Source organism: Acinonyx jubatus, chromosome B3 (assembly GCF_027475565.1).
Source record: "Acinonyx jubatus isolate Ajub_Pintada_27869175 chromosome B3, VMU_Ajub_asm_v1.0, whole genome shotgun sequence".
In the NCBI taxonomy this organism is placed as follows: domain Eukaryota; kingdom Metazoa; phylum Chordata; class Mammalia; order Carnivora; family Felidae; genus Acinonyx; species Acinonyx jubatus.
The window spans coordinates 63,724,215-63,743,991 of record NC_069386.1 but is presented as its reverse complement, the minus strand read 5'-3'; the positions used below and the strand labels follow the sequence as shown (position 1 = coordinate 63,743,991).

General features: G+C 39.9%; 1 protein-coding gene across 7 annotated transcripts; it reads left to right on the top strand.

Annotated features, from left to right (window-relative positions):
* Nucleotides 1-2,072: 2,072 nt before the first annotated feature.
* TMCO5A (transmembrane and coiled-coil domains 5A) lies at nucleotides 2,073-17,460 on the top strand. Of its 7 annotated transcripts, none has more exons than XM_027066904.2 (13): nucleotides 2,073-2,176; nucleotides 2,728-2,772; nucleotides 2,858-2,975; nucleotides 3,771-3,920; nucleotides 4,579-4,702; nucleotides 5,323-5,373; nucleotides 6,092-6,163; nucleotides 8,898-8,954; nucleotides 9,355-9,414; nucleotides 9,843-9,907; nucleotides 11,289-11,346; nucleotides 13,071-13,111; nucleotides 17,228-17,460. In XM_027066904.2, exons 4-13 carry the CDS (start codon nucleotides 3,832-3,834, stop codon nucleotides 17,424-17,426), a joined length of 816 nt encoding a protein of 271 aa, XP_026922705.1. In that variant the 5' UTR covers nucleotides 2,073-2,176; nucleotides 2,728-2,772; nucleotides 2,858-2,975; nucleotides 3,771-3,831; the 3' UTR covers nucleotides 17,427-17,460. The 7 variants fall into 7 exon arrangements, with proteins under 7 accessions (XP_026922705.1, XP_014939488.1, XP_014939489.1 ...); XM_027066905.2 differs by having other exon boundaries at nucleotides 2,153-2,176; nucleotides 2,876-2,975; XM_015084002.3 differs by lacking the exon at nucleotides 2,858-2,975 and having other exon boundaries at nucleotides 2,104-2,176.
* The last annotated feature ends 2,317 nt before the right edge of the window (nucleotides 17,461-19,777 follow it).

Here is a 19,777-nt window from a genome sequence, read left to right as displayed (position 1 = left end):
TAGAAAATTCATATAGGTACTCTCCAGGCCCTCAAGAGGAGATAGGTATGCAAAAGGGTAAACAGTGTGGTAAGAAGGTTAGGATGAAGCAGATTATGAATGTTATCAACTCAGCACAATTTTATGTAGTGTTTGAAATTATAATTACAGACAGCATATAGCAACCTGGGAAATGTTCATAAAAATTATTAAGTGAAAAAGGAAAGTACCACAGTATATCTATTCTATGAAAACTATAAAAAAGGGTTTAACAGGCAAAAATAAATAGATTTAGTTTTAAAAGAAAATACATAACCTTTTGCCAATTTAAACTACCGCAGTTTACTGGATATTAAATAATGACAATATTAAGTACTGGTACACTCTCTTTCTCTCTTTTGCTTCACATTTCAGTTTAGTTCAAGTTTATGCTTTTGAGAAAGCTATTCTGAGAAGGATTCTGAAAGGAAACTGAAAGAGATTTCATGAGCCTAAAGACTGTACAGAAATAGTCACTAAAAATAAGGACATAAGGAAAATAGTGTACTTGATTCTGTATTTGAAAACTGATCTAAAATGAAGTTCTAGAGCCTTGCCTGGCTATGAGCCTCAAAACCAGGCTCATTTATAAAAATATCCAAGAAGATTTTGCCAAAGTAAAGTGAGGACAAGTGAGATGAGCAAAAGAAATAGGTCTCTCTCCCCGGGAAGGGGCAGAAAGAACAAGGGCCCAGGCAGTTTCTCAGGCTTATGCACCTGACCAGACCCCTCAGAGTAGGAGGGTGAAGCCCCAGCAAAAAGAGCCCAAGTGCCCAGCCTGTCAAAAGAGGATGTTTTCACAACAGATTTCCACATAAACGCCACTGCATCCCTGGCAGCAATGCAGCAAAATCTGCGACTCTCTGGCAGCGACTCTGTGCAGGTCAGAGTGTGGCCTGGAAAAGTTAAGGCGGTGTTAACAGCTGCCCTAAAGCTGCATTGGGTGTTAATCAAAAGCCACCTCCCAAATAGCAGGAAGGCTTCCTCAAGGACCTTAACCTGCCCCCAAGGCCCTGTTTTTACCTTGATTTAGCAATTCTTACTAGTGGCTATCTGTTGTCTTCCTCCCACACAAGGCCCCAAGCTTGGGGTTCTGCTGCCCCTACGGACTTGCCTTTGGTAGCCCCTCAAGGAGAAAAGCTCCCCAGGAAGGAGATAGAGCTTTATTTTTATCCTAGTTAAAGTCTCTATTCAATACATTAATCGCCAAGATAACCTTGGTCCAGGGCATTTCCTGAAGAAGCTATAACCAGCTGGGGTTAATGAACTCTCCCTACCATTAATTCCTCCGAGAGGCCATTGGCCTGAATTGTTACTTAATTACTCTTCTGTGTACAGCTTCATAAAGCAATGAAATGCCTTCTTTCAGGAAGAAGGGAGATGGTAATGGGGGTCATCAGAGGCCATTAATTTTACAAATAGTTTGTTAGAAACTACAGTATGTTAAGAAGTCACTCTGGCCCACAAATCAACTCAATGCAGTCCTTATTAAGTCAAGATCTGAAACTTCAGGTTTCCGTGACTTGCACACATAAAAAGTTACAAATTGTGCCTAATCTGGCCAAAATATACATACCAGATAAGATCAATTTACTCCTGTTTTCTGTTGATTGTGTTACCCCTTTCCACCCCCCAACACATACCCTAGAGTGTAAACTCCATAAAGGCAAGTGCTTTGGGCTATTTCGTTCCCATTCTGCCTCCCTCGTACTTAGAACAGTGCCTGGCAAAAATAGGTGCTCCTTCCAAGTTTCAGTGTTTGTTGAATAAATGAGTAGTTAGTTGACTACATTATGGGATTAGGCTGCTGGTGTTAGGACCCAGAGTTCCCATATGAGTCAAGCTTGGGCAAGGAAAGTGCTCAATCTGCTAGAGAAATGAGACAGAAGCTATCCCTTCAATCTGCCTAGAAATCAGATCCATTGAAACTACTGCCACCAAAGGGAAGACTAGGCTCTGAACTTGGCACAAATGAGGAGAAACCATTGCCATCCATCCTATTATAACATACTGCCCCACCCATCCTATGTCAAGAGCAGAATTATGACCCTATAGAAGGTTCTGAGATTCTATTGGATGGTTCCAGTGGGGAAAGATTAGACTCTTCAGAAGTTAATAGACTAGAGCAGAATCCAGAAGACCATACATCAGAAGGGAAGTAGACTTTATTGGAGAAAAGGAGAAAACTAAGTAGCAGAACAAGCCAAATTATTTACTCCTGCTTGTTTTTTCTGAGTCCTATTTAATACTAAAGATCTTAATATCTGGAGATTCTTGCAGAAGCCAGGCTAGAAAGATTATTTTCCAGGGCAGTTATGCACATTTATCTATGCACATGGGGCTTAAGAGAAGCACCTGGGCATAGAGAAAAAAAGATATTAAGAACAACTGATAACGTCTATTGATGCTTACTGCCACGTATACATTTCCAAAGGGTTTTGTGTTGGTGAACCATCTATCTTCTGCAGGATGTATACTGAATTTTCCAGCATTATCCCTCTATCCTCACTGTATCCTTACTGAGGCATAAGCATATTCATGGGCAGAAGAATCAGAAAGCTAAGTTTCGTTATGGCCAAATTATAGGAGTGGGAGGGAAAAAAACCAGTTAATTTTGTTCCTGTCTTTTGGGACTCTCGGCTAGTTACTGTATTTTATAAATGGACCCATTTCCCCAATTCATTACATACATCTCTGCTGGTATTTTAGGGAATCTACAATGGAAGAACACAAGGACAATCAGCTAGACTATGAGTAAGTAGTCCTGATTATGCAAAGTCACATCCAAGGACCAAGGTATGAAGCAGGTCTGCTACTGATTCCTCCTTTCATCTTCTAGTCTTGCTCTCTCCTTCAGCTCCTATCCATCTGTCCTCCACTGTACTCTGCCCCAAACACCCCTTGGCCTCCTGAAGTGACAGCCATTGCAAAGCCCCCATCCAAGCCAGCCCTTCAAGGTAGGAATTTCTTTTCCAAAACCGTCCCTTGTGCCTACTCAATACATATGCCCCTCTACCTCACTATCTTATTTCCAGTTAGTCATTTTAGAGACAAACCAATTAATTCATTTTCAAGAAAACGAAAAGTTTATTGAGAGCTTCCCATGTGCCAGATACATTTCTAGACTACACTAGCATTGTTACCATTATTTCATTCAAATTTACTTCAAAAATGATACCTGCATTCTTGAAAGTGAAAACCTGGATTACTTCTGTGTGTGCTCAATGGAGTGACTCCCATAGGATATTCTCAAGCTTTCTAGTAGACAATAGCAGAGAAATTTTCAGTTGAGGGGAGGTAGGAAAAGACTGAAGCCCTAACTGCTGGTGGAAACTTCTTGTGGTTCTGCATAAACCTGTGTCCAATCATAAATTATGTACCAGCTTCCTGACTAAATGTACTTGATAAAAGTGTACTGCATGAGCAGCTTTTGTGAACAATTTGAAAATCATTCTCTCCAATGCAAAAGGCTATTTAAGGAAGCAAAACTTCTCCTGGAACCAGAGTGGAGGTGCACTATTATACTGAGCACTCTGGCCAAGAAAGACCTCCTTTGCTGAGTTAAGAATTATTGAAACAAATTGTACAGCATGATTAAGAAATGTAATTTCCTAAAAATGAAAAAGGAAAGGTGTGCTCCCCAAAATAGCCAGGCTAATGAGTTATATGTCTTCTAGATATCCTTTTTGGCCCAAAAAATTAGTGATCTTAAGATAACTGGCCCTTATTCATTTTGGGGGCTGAGCCTACAGGTCAGAGAAAGTGGAAATCTTAAGACTGGTCCAGTCAAAGAGGAACATTAACAGTTTGAACATGGACCTTGAAAGGGATATGCAGAGAATAGATGAAGCAAATCAGGAACTTCTTCTCAAAATCCAAGAGAAAGAAAATGAGATTCAGAGGTGAGTATTGGGGTTTCATGTGGGAAGTTCCTAATCCAAAGAACTTGGAAGAGAAGAAACAATTGAAATTTCCAGCTTGCTCTAGAGCCTTTATCTTTTTATAACAAGTTTCTTTTTCATTCTTCAGTATTTGTCTGTGGTTCAAACCCCTGAATAATACAGCAAGTTTCAAAGAGAATCCTAAGGACACCTGGGTGGCTCAGTCAATTAAGCATCCAAATATTGATTTCGGCTCAGGTCATGATCTCGTGGTCATGACCATGGGATCAAGCTCCTCATCAGGGTCTGTTCCGACAGCATGGAGTCTGCTTGGGATTCTCTCTCTCCCTCTGTCTCTGTCCCTCAACCCACTTAATTTCCTTCTCTCTCTCTCTCTCTCTCAAAATAAATAGACATTAAAACAACAACAACAAAGAAAATCCTAAAAGAATGAAAGATACTCACCTGAGCTGGAAGTACATTGGGGTGTTTGATGTGGTAATCGGGGGAATCTTACTTTTCTTGTCTTTAAAGAGATTCTGATCCTAAGGATCCAGGAAAGAAAGGGTTTCCAATTTTAGATTTATATTTATTGTCATCAAAGTACCCTTAAAACTGACATGTGTTTTATTATTTCTAAGGCTGTCAGTTCCTCATAGTGTGTGCTTGCATCGTCCAGGACGGAAGGTGAGATTGCTCACACCAGAGACTTGGCTGAAGATGAAGAATGGGAAAAGGAGAACCACACCATGATAGAGAGGGAAAAAGCCTTGCAGGAGCTGGAAGAAGAGACAGCCAGACTTGTAAGCAAGAATTAGGGAAGAGCTTGGTGTTCCTGGGTGGCTCATTTGGTTAACTGTCTGAATCTTGACTTCAGTTCAGGTCACGATCTCGCGGTTCATGAGTTCAAGCCCTGAGTCAGGGTCTGCGCTGACAGTATGGAGCCTGCTTCGGATTCTCTCTCTCTCCCCCCCCCCCCCGCCCCTCTCCTGCTGGCTCTCTCTCTCTCTCTCTCAAAATAAATCAATAAACTTTAAAAAAATGTTTAAAAAAGCAGGGAAAAGCCAATTGATAGGGTTGATTCCTCTTCACTGTCAGAAACAACAGTTTCCCCTTTTTACATACAAAGTATAGTCAACTCAAAAGTCATAGCAGAGTATGTCCTTGCATGGAAGGGGATGTGTGGAGGGTAGGGTGTCTCTGGTAATATTTAATATTGGGAAGCCGGAGATGTGGTCATCTCAATCCCTGGGAAGTTTGTGTGTACGTATGGAGATCAAACCACAGGTCCTTTACCTGACATTATGCAGGAAGGTACAGTTACTGTAGTAAAATATCACTGGGGTAAAATAAAGAACAGTCAACCAAATCAAGATGGTGGTACACAGATGCACATTTAAACTCTGCTTCGTCCTCTCAACAGGATAGGAAGAATGAGACTCTGGTCCACAGTATAGAAGAACTTCAAAGAAAGGTGACATGGGGCTTTTGTGTTCCCTGGTGTCCCCACAGCAGCACCACTCATCAAAGAGGCAAGGGAGGGCAAATAATCACAGAAGATCCCACATGTCAGAGAGGCCTGTGCTGGGCATGGGCACTACTACTAATCCACTCTCCTGAGGCTGAGTCTCATGGCCAAAGTGCCATGGATTATCCCTGCAAGTGTCAAATTGAAAAGAGTGGATAGGGCATCCCAGGTATTCAGTGATCCCATAGGTTCTTCATTCTATCACAAGGAAATTGCTTCTAAAGGGATTGACTGGGACCTCTGTGGTGAGAGGTTAATTTTGCTTTCAATAGAGACTTCTAAAAACACTCAATTCCTAAAAATTCCTTCTTCTTTGTCCAGGTATTCCCTCTACCTCAACTGGTCAAAATACAGTGGATTTCTTTATGATTCCCCTACTTTCTGACCCATGCCCACAGGCCTGAATAATTTGGCATGGATTAGGGGTTCAGGGAAGTACTCCTACTTTGAGCAGCTTTGGTGGCCAAAACTAGTGAGAATAAATGGAGGTAGATTAAAGATGTTCCCAAAGACACCAAGTATCCACCAAGGGACCTTTTCCTGGCAGCTTTGATCTGGGCCAAGTTACTGTCTCCCACGCATCAGAGAATGTCTTTGTCTGCTATATTTTTTTTATTTGATATATTTTTTATTTGAAACGTATTTTTTCTGTTTGAAACCACAGCTTACAAGGAAATCACACAAGGCAACCAAGTGTGAACAAGAAGATCTAAAAGGAACCCCAGAAGAGTCAAAGGTAAACAAAAAAGCAACCTCGAATGGGTTTGGTCTGCGTGACCAGGAAAATAAGTCTTTAAGTGGAAACAATTGTCAAAGTTGGGATAAATTCTTTGTAGCTTCAGCCATGCCAGATTAAACCTGGGCTACTAAATGCTGAATTCTCCTCTGCCCTTAGTAAGGGCTTTCACTCTGAAGCCATATATTTTGTTCTCTTTCCATCAAAAAGAGGGCACAAATGCACAAATACATACATAACATTGGAGGTAGTTGAAGTCCCTCATTTAAATCCCAGACCCAGAGGTACTTAGTGTGATATATGAAGTTGAGCAATTTAATCAGTTCCTCCCAGCCTCAGTTTGAAAACTGAATGAAATTGTGTATATAAAATATTCTTTTTTTGGAGTTCTAAAACATTAAAAAGTCACAATTTTAAGGTGATTATTTAAAAGTATGGCAGAAGCATACGCATGAATTCATATAGAGGCAGAGTTTGGACTTGTAAATCTACTGTGTGCTAGGTAATTTACACACCCTGTCATTGACTCCAATCCAGCAAAGGATTCATTCAACTGGTCATTCAAGTATATAGTGACCTCTAACTGCTAAGTGCATCATACAGGGCTTACCATTTCCCTAATTGTGTTTCACAGTTAAGCACCTGAGCACAACCATAACCCATCTGATCAAAGATGCAAGATTTAGAGATCTTTTTTTTCAGAAGGCAGATTCAATTCTTATTGATAATTCTGTAGGAATATGTCTTTGTCCATGCCTTATCTAATTTTTCTTTGCTTCTTTTTATGATGTTTAAGTTTTTTTTTTTATTTTTTCTATTTTTTTTAGAAATCTCTGCACCCAGTGTGGGGCTCCAACTCATGACCCTGAGATCAAGAGCCACGTGCTCTTTTGACTGAACCACCCAGGCCCCATCTTGCTTTTTTTAATTGATTCTTATTTTTATATATGTCATTTAAGAACAAGTAAATTAAAGAGCAGAAAAACACACTGTCCCTATCTTTCAATCTCTTTTGCTTCTTAAGCCCCACATTTAAGCCCATACTTAAGCCCATACTGTGTGTATGAAGACTCTGAAGATATAGACACATTTAATATAGAAATCGAAAATGAAAGAATAGAGAATTACTGCTCTATGTTCTGGTGGCCAAATTAGCATTGATAGACATAAAAAAGAGGAAGTCAAAGCCTTCAAGTAAGTTGTTTGGGCATGCCTATCCAGGACACTTATCTGGAAAGAGAGAAATCAGGAGCCTGTGTGTACATGGGGAATAAACTTGAGCTAAGACTAGAAAGGAGCTTAAAGCTCCTTGATTATCCTAGCCATAAAACTGCAGAGATTAGAAGACTGATTTTCTTCCTTCTTCTGCCCAAAACAAGTTTTGCTAACAGCAAGTCTGCCCGAATCTAGCGGTGACACTTTAAGTCTGGCTATGCTGGCCACGTCAGGTGAGCTGATTGTGACAGACTCCAGACAGAGAGTTCCTGGCACAACAATGGCCATTATTTTCCTGGCAGCCATCAGCCCAGCCCTAAAGAGTATTATTAACGCTTTGAATCATTCCCTTTTATCCACCTATTTTGAAGAATTCTCACGTTGTATCTCTAACTCTATGAAATATACATTATCTCTTTTGCTTCTGTTCCTCTTGCATGCTGGTGATCAGTTGAGCAGTTTAATAGGACACCCGCCTCAACTCCTTGTGACTCAGGCCACTGTCTTTAAAATACAGCCCATAGCACCTTTGGCTGTCTGGCCCTAGATGTAATTGACTGGTGGGGAAAGAAACTGTTAGAAGAGTCCAAATGTGGGGAAAAAAAAAATGGTAGCTCAATGAAAGTGGGAACAATAGAGCTGAAAAGGGAAGAGAGGAAAGCCTGCAGTATGTCCCCTCTGCCTACAGAATATACCCCAAATGCATCTTTTCCTCTCTACTACTATTACACTACCCTTTTGCAAGCCACCATAACCCCTCACATGGATGCTAAAGTAGCCTAACTAGTTAGTCCTCCTGCCTTTATACTTAGACCTAAACAGTCTACCTTCCACACACAGAAAAGATTATTCTTTAGAAAGAAAACAAGCCAGGGGCACTTGGGTGGCTCAGTCAGTTAAGCGTCCGACTTCAGCTCAGGTCATGATCTCAGTCATGAGTTTGGGCCCCGCATTTGGCTCTGTGCTGACAGCTCAGAGCCTAGAGCCTGCTTCGGGTTCTGTGTCTCCCTCTCTTTCTACCCCTTCCCGTGCTCTCTTTCACTCACTCTCGCGCTCTCTCTCTCTCTCTCTCTCTCTCTCTCTCAAAAGTAAACAAACATTAAAAATTTTTTAAATAAATTTAAACAAGAAAGAAGACAAACCAGATTGTATCTTTACAACTTTAAGCTCTCACCTGGCTTCTCACTGCAATTAGAATAAAGAACCAAACTCTCCAGAAGCTATAAGGGTGTATTGTAATCTCTTACATGTCTACCTTTCCCCACCTCATTTCATTCTTACCAATCGCCCCTAAGCTCCAGCCACGTAACATCTTCATACACACCAAATTAGTGCTACTTCACACTAGATTCAATTCAAGTGTCCTCTCATCTCAAGGTTGACTCCCCTCCATTAAAAAGACATCTAAAATTGGTCCTGACGCACTTTAACCACCTGTGAGATAATGTTTGTGATCCCATTTCAGAATGGAATCCTGCTTTTACCTGGCTGAGTTACCAGTCTCTTTCCCTTTCTATAGGCTAAGTTAAAACAGCTGGAAGCTTCCTGTGCAGACCAAGAGCAAAAGCTGACCAAGGTAAACGACAATAACTTCAATGTTCCTTCTCCCACAGTAAGGAAAACTTGATCTTTGGTCACAAGATTTGAAGGAATGTATTACATCATGTCAATACAGTCCCCCAGATTACCTTCTCTTTTCACATTTTTTACAGAATATTCTCCATAATCTATACCTTCTATGAATTAGTATCTATTTTTCTCCCAACTGTCCCCAAGTAATTTCCATCGGGACTGTAAAGTACAGCCTGTTCATCCACAAAAAAAAAAAAAGGCATGGTTTCATACATACAGCAAATACATATTTAGAACAATTAGAAAAGCACATTTAAGGCCTGGGGCCTAAGAGGAAACAAGTATACTACTATTCTTATAGCAACTTACTGCGTAAAATTTAAGACTGAATTTTGACTTCCCAGGTAATGGAAGACTATACATTTGTGGCACAGCTCTGTCAAGATCAGGCCCTCTGCATAAAGGTACAGTTTCTCTGTAAAGGGATAGTAATGCGTTTGTTAAGGTACAGGATGAAGTGAAACCAGGCTTTTCAAAGAACACTGCAACAATTTTAATGCTTCAAGGTGGCATTACAAAGGCCTTTAGGGAGGATGACACTCTACCACTAGAATCATTCTATTCCTGCCCTCATCTCCAAAGCTCTGAACTCTCAAATTAATAATGAGCACTTTTCCTGTTTATAATCCCAATAACCACAAGGACCTGCCCAGTGGTGAAGTACAGTAAGAGATCTGGAGTAGTAGGGGGCTTGTGGACTGGGAAAGGAGACAAAATGGCAGTGGGAATACCAAACATTCACATGACAATGCTGTAATACATGGTTATTAACAGCAAAAAGCACATAAGGCTTCTAGCAAGTAACTGTGGTTTCTTTTATTTCTCTTTGAAGAAGTACCAGGAAACTCTGAGGAAAATGGAAGAAGAACTAGAGACTCGGTTCCTTGAGAGAGAAATGTGAGCTTTGGCAAACAAAGGAACATCCTGGTTTTAGTGGTAACCCCATCTCAGCCGGAGTCAGAGCAAACATTTCTCTGACCAATTCCTATTTGGAATTCAGTGAGCCCCAACACCACATAACTTTCCTCTCTGTTAGCGATCTTGTTGACCCCCACTCAACCACATCTATTTAAAAATGCAGGTCCTTCTCCTATCTTTCTTAACAGACTGCAGAAACATACCTTCCTTCATAACTGTAATCACATTGACAATTATTCAGGTTTATATTAAGGGCAAGAACATGTGCTTTAAAAACGGTCAGGTGCCCGGGTGGCTCAGTCTGTTGAGCATCTAACTTGGGCTCAGGTCATGATCTCTGGTCTGTGAGTTCAAGCCCTGCATGGTACTCTGTGTTGACAACTCAGAGCCTGGAGCCTGATTCTGATTCTGTGTCTCTCTCCCTGCCCCTCCCCCAGTTGCGCACTTGCTCACTCTCTCTCTCAAAAATAAACGTTAAAAAATTTTTTAATTAAATAAATAAAGTACAGTAAAATAAATAAAAAGGGTTAGTGGTCTGGCACCCTGATAAAATGGGCATTCCTTAAATTTTATAATAAAGGTCTTAAAATTAATACCATCCTCACTTCCCCAAAATGTATGGAAATTCAACCATATGGGATAGGCATGAAACTAATCTCCAGACGCAAACTAGGTCAATCATATTATGAAACGCAAACTGTATACTATATTAAACTATGAACATTAAAATTAGAAATGAGAGTAAGAGAAAAGCCTCCCCTCCCCGCAAAAAAAAAAAAAAAAAAAATACTCCTTGAGTATATCAAGAGTCTAAATAGTGAGAAACTAAAACCAAAAACCTCACTTCCACTCCCTGACCCTCTTTAAAATTTAAATCTTAATTCATGTGGGAAGTATTTCCATGTATTAAATATTTTGGAGTCTTGGGATTAAGAGAAAAAGACCTAGACTTCATACAGCCTCTAAATAGGCTAGTCCACATTGTGGCCTGGGGGCCAGGGCACCAGGACTTAGAGGTCCTTACCCCTAATGGACACCTTCAAGTCTCCTGAGATCCTTTCTGAACATTAAGTATGGCTTCATTACTAAGCCAAGATTTTAGAACAGGACTACCCAATGGAATTTTTTGTGCTATCTAGTATGTAGCCACTATGCCCCTATTGAGTACTTGAAAGATGGCTGTTGTGACGGAGGAAGTGATTTTTTTATTTTCATTAAATGTAAACAGCTACATGTAGCCATTGGCTACAATAGTGGACAGTATAGCTTTAGAATATAAAACTTTTTTAAATAACCATGATGTAATATGAACATTTAAATGTACTTTATTCAATTCCCACCTTGGTTCTTTCTCTCCTAGATCAAAAGTCTTGAGCATGAATTCTGCAAGAAAAAAGTTTAACAGCCAAAATAATAAGGTAACCATTTCAGTCCACTTTCAGCTTTTCTCAGGGTCATTACCTTCAAGGGAGTTTCCAAAACACTATAAGCCACCAGACACATACCAATCTTCTCATGTGCATTTTCCAAGAATAGTAGCACACATAATTCTAAAGCATTCCAACCCTAAACATACAAAGATGTTATGGGACAGTGGTCTCTCTTCTCTCAGAGCCATGCAAATGACTTGTTCTCAGAGAAACTAGCCTCAAACCTCACAGAGTTTAGAATGGAAGCAGGAAGAAATATTAACTGAAGGAACACTCTTGTGGAGAAGAGGCCAAGACAGGACACTCCTCCCATCTCCCATAATCACAATGGTCTTTCCTGGTGATCCCAACAGGATCCCAAATTTCTCACTACACAGAGCACCAGGGCATTTATCAGAATTAGCCCATGAGTTAAAACATGAGAAGTCATTACTTCTTTATGTAACAGCTTCAGTGTCTGTTCATATTTAACATCATGATGTCATTAGCATATATGCAACGGTCTAAAGGACACAATTGGATTTAGAGCATCCTCTTGGCCTGCTTCGTGTCTTGTGGTGGCAAAAAGATAAACTTCCATTAGACTTTAATTTTGTAACTTATATTGGCTTTAGAGCCAAAATTGACATTCACCAGAAACTTTATCATTTAGATACATAGTCTTCATAATTTCAAAAAAATAAGTATTTTATTCCTAAAAAGCAAATATCAACAATCATCTATTGTCGTTGGGGTCATCCAGATGTTTGGATATATATTAGACCATGTTCACAGTGACCATGGTTCCCATTATTCTGAACAAGTTATTTTGGCCCCAAGCTTGCATATTATACAACAACCAACAGCAAAAACAAAACTCCTGAAATTAAGTGGACTCCACCTCTCTAGAACCAAGCTTGGCACGCTCCCTGATATATCCCATCATCTATTCTCACTGACTAATCAAAGTATTCCTTCTCACCACCTATCAGAGAAAACATCTTCCTCAAGATTACCAGAGTCCCATGATGGTTCAATGACCTATGATGTCTGAACAACCTTTACAGCCTGCCTGAGCAAATGACCAGCTGGCATGCTGCTTAATCTCACTCAAACTAGGGAACAAAATTCGTAACCCAGAAAGTTTCTTTCTAATTCCAATTCTGTGAGCATCATTTTCACAATTTTAAAATGTGATTGTACTTCTTCATTTTTATCTCACAAGCAAGCTAAAAGGAAAATGAAATAGCTGAGAAAATATTTTGGAAGAGAGATGCCACAGAAATCCAGGAAATATCCTCATCTTTATATTTTTAGAACTCTTAAAACTTCTCTTAGAATACATTTGTGTGGTTTTCATAGCCTGTAAACTTCTTTAAGGGTTACTGGTTAAGCAGGAGGTAAGGGTGTAATGTGGATTCAAAGGACCCAGGTTCCAAGTCTGGCCCTGCCACTTATTAGCTGTATGACCTTACATACAAAAAAGGGCAACCTACCTTGCCTTTTCAGGCTTTCATTCATTTCTATCAATATATTAAAAAGTAATACAAAATTACACATACATACAAGAAAATATATACGTTTGTCTCTGAAAATTCCATCTGTTTATGCATATAAAAAATTGCAAGACATTATCTAAATATAACATTAACTAATGGCTCATTGAATGTTATTTGACAGTGAATGGTAGATTCCAGAAATTGCTTATTTATTAATGTCTTTCCTTCTCCCAGGATGATTCTCTCCAAAACAAGGGAACTTGGTTCTGTAAAAGGTAAGGATACACTTTTGAGTAAGCTTCCTGGAAAATGGGGAGTTCCACTTAGCCATCCTGGCAGAAAACAAAGTCTAGACAAGGAAACCCTTGTAGACATACCCACACACATACCCCCAGAGTGAAGTCAACAAACTAGTGTCATCGATGACCAAGTTTCTCACTTCTAACGTATGACTTCCTCATCCCAAGGCAATCCGTAATCTCAATTTTCCAGTTTCAGAAGCTAATAGGCTAGTAGTAATCAGAAATAAGAACTTTATTACCTAAGATAGATGTGGCAAATCTCATGCTTATTCCTTTTTCCCTTTAATGATTTGAATTAGCTTGATGGATCTGGCTCCCCAATAACATCAAGATTGGAAATGGGGATCCTTTTTATGATTCATAAGATGATTGGATTTTCACACTATTGTGTGAGATGTGTCCCCCGTAAACTTAACACGTCAACATGTTACATTAGAAATACTAGAGAATTGTAAATCCATGTATACCCCTACTTAACAGCAAATGAGAGAAATGATTATGAAAGAGAGATCACACTCAACAGTACCCAGAACATAATTCCTCAAAAACACTTGTTAAACTGAGTAAGAGCTCAAGATTCAAACAACCGAGTGGATATTAGTCCTGAGGGAATCACTGTGATAGCAAAGTAAAATTGGCACTCATGAAGCCCCTGCATTTGTAAGAAAAGGTCAGATTATGTTCAATATAATTTAAGAAGGCAAAGAGAAACATATATTCAAAGTGGCATGAAATATGATTTAGACAGAGTTCCATCAAAATGGTTAACGTAAAACTATTGATGCTTAAAGGTCAGCTTCAATTGTCTGGAAAATTTGCTCAAGGGGGATACCCCTTCATTATTACATATTCAGATATCCCTAAATACAATACTCCCTGAAAGCTAGCAGAATTTCCCTAGAACTCCAAGGCTGCCTTCGCCTATAATTTGACACCAGTGTTTAGCGTGAAATTACCCGCATGGGCTCCCAGGGTAAGAAGTATCTGCTTTAAAAGAGGGTTGGTATCCTGAAGAGAATCTGACAATATCCTAAAAATCTAGCTCATCATATCAAACTAGAAGGGTCTTTCTCTTGCTCTGCTCCAATATCCTATGGGGCACTGGTATATTGGGCACTGACTCAAGAGATAATAAAGGTAGATTATGCCTAGGATTTTCTCTGGGAATAACATCCCAGAACTTTCTTATGAATACTGTATTCAGCTTCAAGGAGAATACTAGGAAGAGATTTGTAAACGTTTTCTGATTCTAATTGTGACCAAGATGTTATACTATAATGGATCCTAACTCCTATCACCAAGACCAATTATTGATGAGGAACGGGCTGTTTTTGACTGGTGGATGGAGGTAGGTAGTGAATTGGTGCTGCCTCAAGCAGCAACCTAGCACAACTGGGTAAGGGTTATACAGGAAAGGAAAAAGTAGAAATTTGCTTGTGCAAATCATAGTAAAACCACAAGGTCAAAATAATTCATCAGTTTAAGAAAAAATCAAGACCACTATATGGGGAATTTACAGAAATTCATTAGGAAACATTAAAAGTAACATGAATGAAAGAAGAGAAATATAGTGAGATAATCATAAATACATCAATTCTCTTCAAATGATAAGCTCATTTCAATTCCAACCAAACTGCCCAAAACATTTTTCATTAAATTTAATAAAATTATTCTAAAAATACACTGGATATAGAAGAGTAAATAACTCAAAAATAACCTGGACAATTTTAAAGGAGAGCAAAGAGTGGGGAACATGCCCTTCCAGTTATAAGGACTTACTTTGAAGCTACATTAATTACAATAGTGTAATACTGTCACAGGAATAAAATAAACCAATGAAATAGAAACAGGGCATATATGGAACTCTGATATGTGACAGTGATTGTATGTCACAGAGGAAAAGAAGAATTGTTCAATAAAGGTAGGGGAGGGGCGCCTGGGTGGCTCAGTCAGTTAAGCGTCTGACTCTTGATCTTGGCTCAGGTCATGATATGAGTTTGAGCCCCATAGCGGGGTCTGTGCTGACAGCATGGAGCCTGCCTGGGATTCTCTCTCTTGTCTCTCTCTGCCCCTCCCCCACTCACATTGTCTCTCTCTCTCTCTCTCTCTCTCTCTCTCCCTCCCTCCCTCTCAAACATTAAAAGAAAAGAAAAGAAAAGAAAAGAAAAGAAAAGAAAAGAAAAGAAAAGAAAAGAAAAGAAAGTAGGGTAAAAAATGATTATTCAGATGAGAAATAATGAGATTGGATCACATTTAAACACACACACACACGCGCACGCGCGCGCACACACACACACACACACACACACACACACACACACACACTATATTTAAAAAGCAAGGCCAGAGAGGTTAAGGACTAAATGTCCAAAAAGAAAAAAAAAATTGACATTAATTATCTACTGCCACATAATAAATCATCCCAAAACTTAGTGTCTTCAAACAACAAACATTTATCATCTCACAATGTCTGTGGATTAGGAATCTGTGAGCCACTTAGCTGGGTGGTTCTAGCTCACCATCTGTTATTAGGTTGCAGTTAAGATGTTGGCCAGGGGCACCTGGGTGGCTCAGTGGCTGAGCATCTGAATCAGAGCCTGGAGCCTGTTTCATATTCTTTGTCTCTCTCTCTCTCTCTCTCTCTCTCTCTCTCTCTCTCTCTCTCTCTCTGCCCCTCCCTAGCTTGTGCTCTCTTTCTCTGCAAAATAAACAAACATTTACCAAAAAAAACTTTTTTAAGATGTTGGCCAAGTTAGAGTCATTAGAAGGCTAGACTGGAGGATCTATTTTCAAGGTAGCTTACTCACACATTGGACAAATGTTGCTGCTTGTTGGCAGGAGGTTTCAGTTCCTCCTTACACAGACCTCTCCACAGGACTGCTTATGTATCCTTCCCAGCATGACAGCTGGCTTCCTCCTGAGAGGAAAGAGGAAGCTGCAATGGTTTTAGTGTGTAATCTAGGAAGTCACACACTGTCACCTCCATGATACTCTGTTCTTGAGGACCAAGTCATTAAGTCCAGCCCACAGTACAAGGGAGGAGAGTCTCTTAAAGGGCAGAATATCGAATAATGTGTGGACATATTTTAAACTAGAATACACTGCTAGTAGAAAATAGGAACATCTGTTAGGCCTGGATGTAGGGAATGGTTTTTTGAATAAGACACAAAAACATTGGTTCTAAATAAAGATTAATACACTAGACTTTATTAAAATTAATAACTTTTGGGGCGCCTGGGTGGCGCAGTCGGTTAAGCGTCCGACTTCAGCCAGGTCACGATCTCGCGGTCCGTGAGTTCGAGCCCCGCGTCAGGCTCTGGGCTGATGGCTCAGAACCTGGAGCCTGTTTCCGATTCTGTGTCTCCCTCTCTCTCTGCCCCTCCCCTGTTCATGCTCTGTCTCTCTCTGTCCCAAAAATAAATAAAAACGTTAAAAAAAATTTAAAAATTAATAACTTTTGTTCTAACACCTTAGAGAAAATAAAAGTTATAACGTAGAGGGAAGATATTCACAATACACACAATGGAAAAGGACTGATATCAAGATCATATAAAGAACTCCTACGAATCAATAAGACAAGCCCAAACAACCTACTAGATAAATGGGCAAGAGCAGACATGTAAGACCTATGAGCAGATGTTCAGCATCATTGTTCATCAGGGAAATGCACATTAAGCCCATTACTTTACACACATTTGGCACAATTTTTTAAATCTGATGATATCAAGTGTTAGAGAAAATATGGACCCACAGAAACACATACCCTACTGATGGGTTACAAATTGGTGCAAAATACTTTGGAAAACAACTCTGCAAAACAAAAAAATAAAACAAAATATAAAACAAGATCATTTCAGCCAGTGATAAACACTAAAAGAAAATCAAACATGGTGATGAAAGAGAGAGTACCTGGCTTGCCAGAGTATGGGAAGGAGCTGCCTTTATAAGGGGTTGTTGGTAATAAAGACAACACTTAGTGGGAGACATCTAAAGATCAAAAAGGAGCCAGACATGCATTTAGGCATAAGTTTGATTTTGTTCCTGGTTTCCTAACCTCTGGTTAACAGTTTCTTGACTTTCTCTTTTCAGGTTTTTTCAATATGTCTTTTCCACCACCCTATTTTTCATCAGACTGCTGGGCTACTTGTTTTTCCACATATGTTTTATAAATCCAGATCTCCTTATCAACACACTGCCCAAGATATTGAGCAGGGGCATTCTGTGGAAGCTAAGATGCTTCCTCTTTCCATCTCTCACACTTGAGACAGAGGACATGTTACCCCACTGATACATAAGAAATAACCTTGAGCAAAAGAAGACAAGTGGTGTCTGAGTCTGTAGACTAAGAAACGGCGGAATTTGCGGAGGGAAGAGGTTTCCTTCAGCTTTTCCCTCAGGTCTGTCTACTTGATTATCTTCCATCTCCAGTTGTCTTTCCAAGATTGATCTTGCCCAGTAGAAAGCTCTGTCAACAGATTTCTAGGACTACAGGATAAGCTAAATAGCACCAGACAGTAAACAAACTAGACTACTTGGGAAACAATGTCATAGATGCTCAGCAAAGTTAGAATTGATATATTCTTCTAGAAAATCTTTAAAATCTGAGAGACTGGATCCCTGCAATGCAGAAGATTGCTCACTACTTATATTAGAACTCTTTGGTTATAAGTGACCTTAACTTAAGCTAATTTGTAAATTCGCAGAAATAAAGGGGGGGCAGGGGTATTGCCTCATGGAACTAAAAATCTGCGGTTTCTGGCATGGCTGGGTCCAGGAGTCTCAAAGCAATGCCACTGGGATTTCCCCACTCTCTCTTTGCATTGGCATTCTCCTTTTAGTGGAAAGATAGTGCCAACAACCTAAGTCCCATAGTACAAGACTAGCAGCCTTGGTAGAATGAAACCATCTTTTCCAATAGCTACAGCAGGCAATTTCAGAGAAACTGCCTTAGCTGGGGTCAAGGGCCTACCCCTGCCCCAAACTCAGTGTGGCCTAAGGAATGGGAGTGCTCTGATTGCTCAGATTCAAGCATGAATCTGTGAAATCACATTTCCAACCTCTTATAAGGGATAGAGGAGGTTAGGGGGGAAAGAGTTAAGGAAGTTAACTCCACCTAAACTCAATGAAATGTGTTTCTGTAAGAAAAAGGGCCTCACTTCCCTCAAAAAAAGAGAAAGGGATACTGAGCAGGCAAAAGCAGATGCCCATTTAATCACTAATTTTAGCTTTACAGGTAAACAACCAACTTGATCAATTAAACAAATTCTTAAAGCTATAGTTCACTACATGTGTCTTCCTGCCAATAAGAACCACAACTCCTCAAGATCATAGATTGAGATACTGAAAAGCCATTGGAAAAAAACAAAAACAAAAAACAAACAAAAAAACACCTCGGTAAAAAAAAAAATGTACATAATTAGGTTTGTAAGGCTAAAGCAAGGATTCTAAACTAAATAGCATAAGACTATAAACTGCTTCAAAACTTGGGATAACATACAATCAAACCTCTTATTTTTCCAATTAATTGCTGAAGCATCCACGTGCCTTATTAACATGATATATTCAAACTCCCTCTTGAAGCTTCCCGAGCCTCCTAAATTCTCCAGAGCCTTGACAGCATTGAAATCCAAGAGCAGGGAAGGGTCATTCTGCCTTCCACACCAGCAGGGAACAAACATAAAAACCCCTTAATTCATTGCCTCTTGAGGCCACACAATGTCAACACTGAAAACTAGTCCTACACAGGGTGATCAAATAATTTACCCTCCAATTTGAGACACATGTGGGGTGCCTAGGTGGCTCAGTCAGTTGAGCATCCAACCTCAGCTCAGATTACGATCTCACAGTTTGTGGGTTTGAGCCCCACACCAGGCTCTCAGTTGTCAGTGCAGAGCCAGTTTCAGATCCTCAGTCCCCCTCTCTCTGCCCCTCCCCCATTCTCTCTCTCTCTCTCTCTCTCTCTCTCTCTCTAGCTCTCAAAAATAAAATCAGCATTAAAAAAATTGAGACACATGTGATAATAGAAAAGGTCACCTTTAATTATGCCAGGACAAGAGAAATCAAACAGAACCACGTCAACAGACCAAGACCTAAGATTGCCTCATGTGCAGTCTAAGGCCCTGCAGAGTGTATTTTGCTGAAGGAAGTACGTCCTATGCTTCAGCGTTAAGTTCAGCCAAGGGTACCTATGCTTAAGGTCCCAGTGCCAGAGTTCAAGATGCATCTCTCCTTCTATTCCTATAAGGAGCCCTCTGTTCCAGTGTCAAGTTTCTAAAGAACCAAGATTGATTTTAGTTTTTGCCAGCCTCACCCTTGCCTGCCTAGGAAACCCTTCAGTCTAGGAAGTCAACCTGCTCTCAGGACACCCACAATGGGTGGGTGAGTGGGAGGTCAGGGGGCCACTCTGAAGACTCAATACTCAAAATACCAAGGGAGGCCCCAAGGAGCACACCTTGCCTTCCAGGCATTTTTCAGGTTTTTCTGGAACTTCTGCCCCTAGAGAAGAGAAACCTTTATTTACTAAAGTCAATATTCAACATGCCATTCTTTTCTACAGTCAAACCTGGGTTTTCTAACTTAGTATCAACTGGTCTGTTTAGGCAACATTTCTGTACATCTACATTTTAAAAATAATCATTC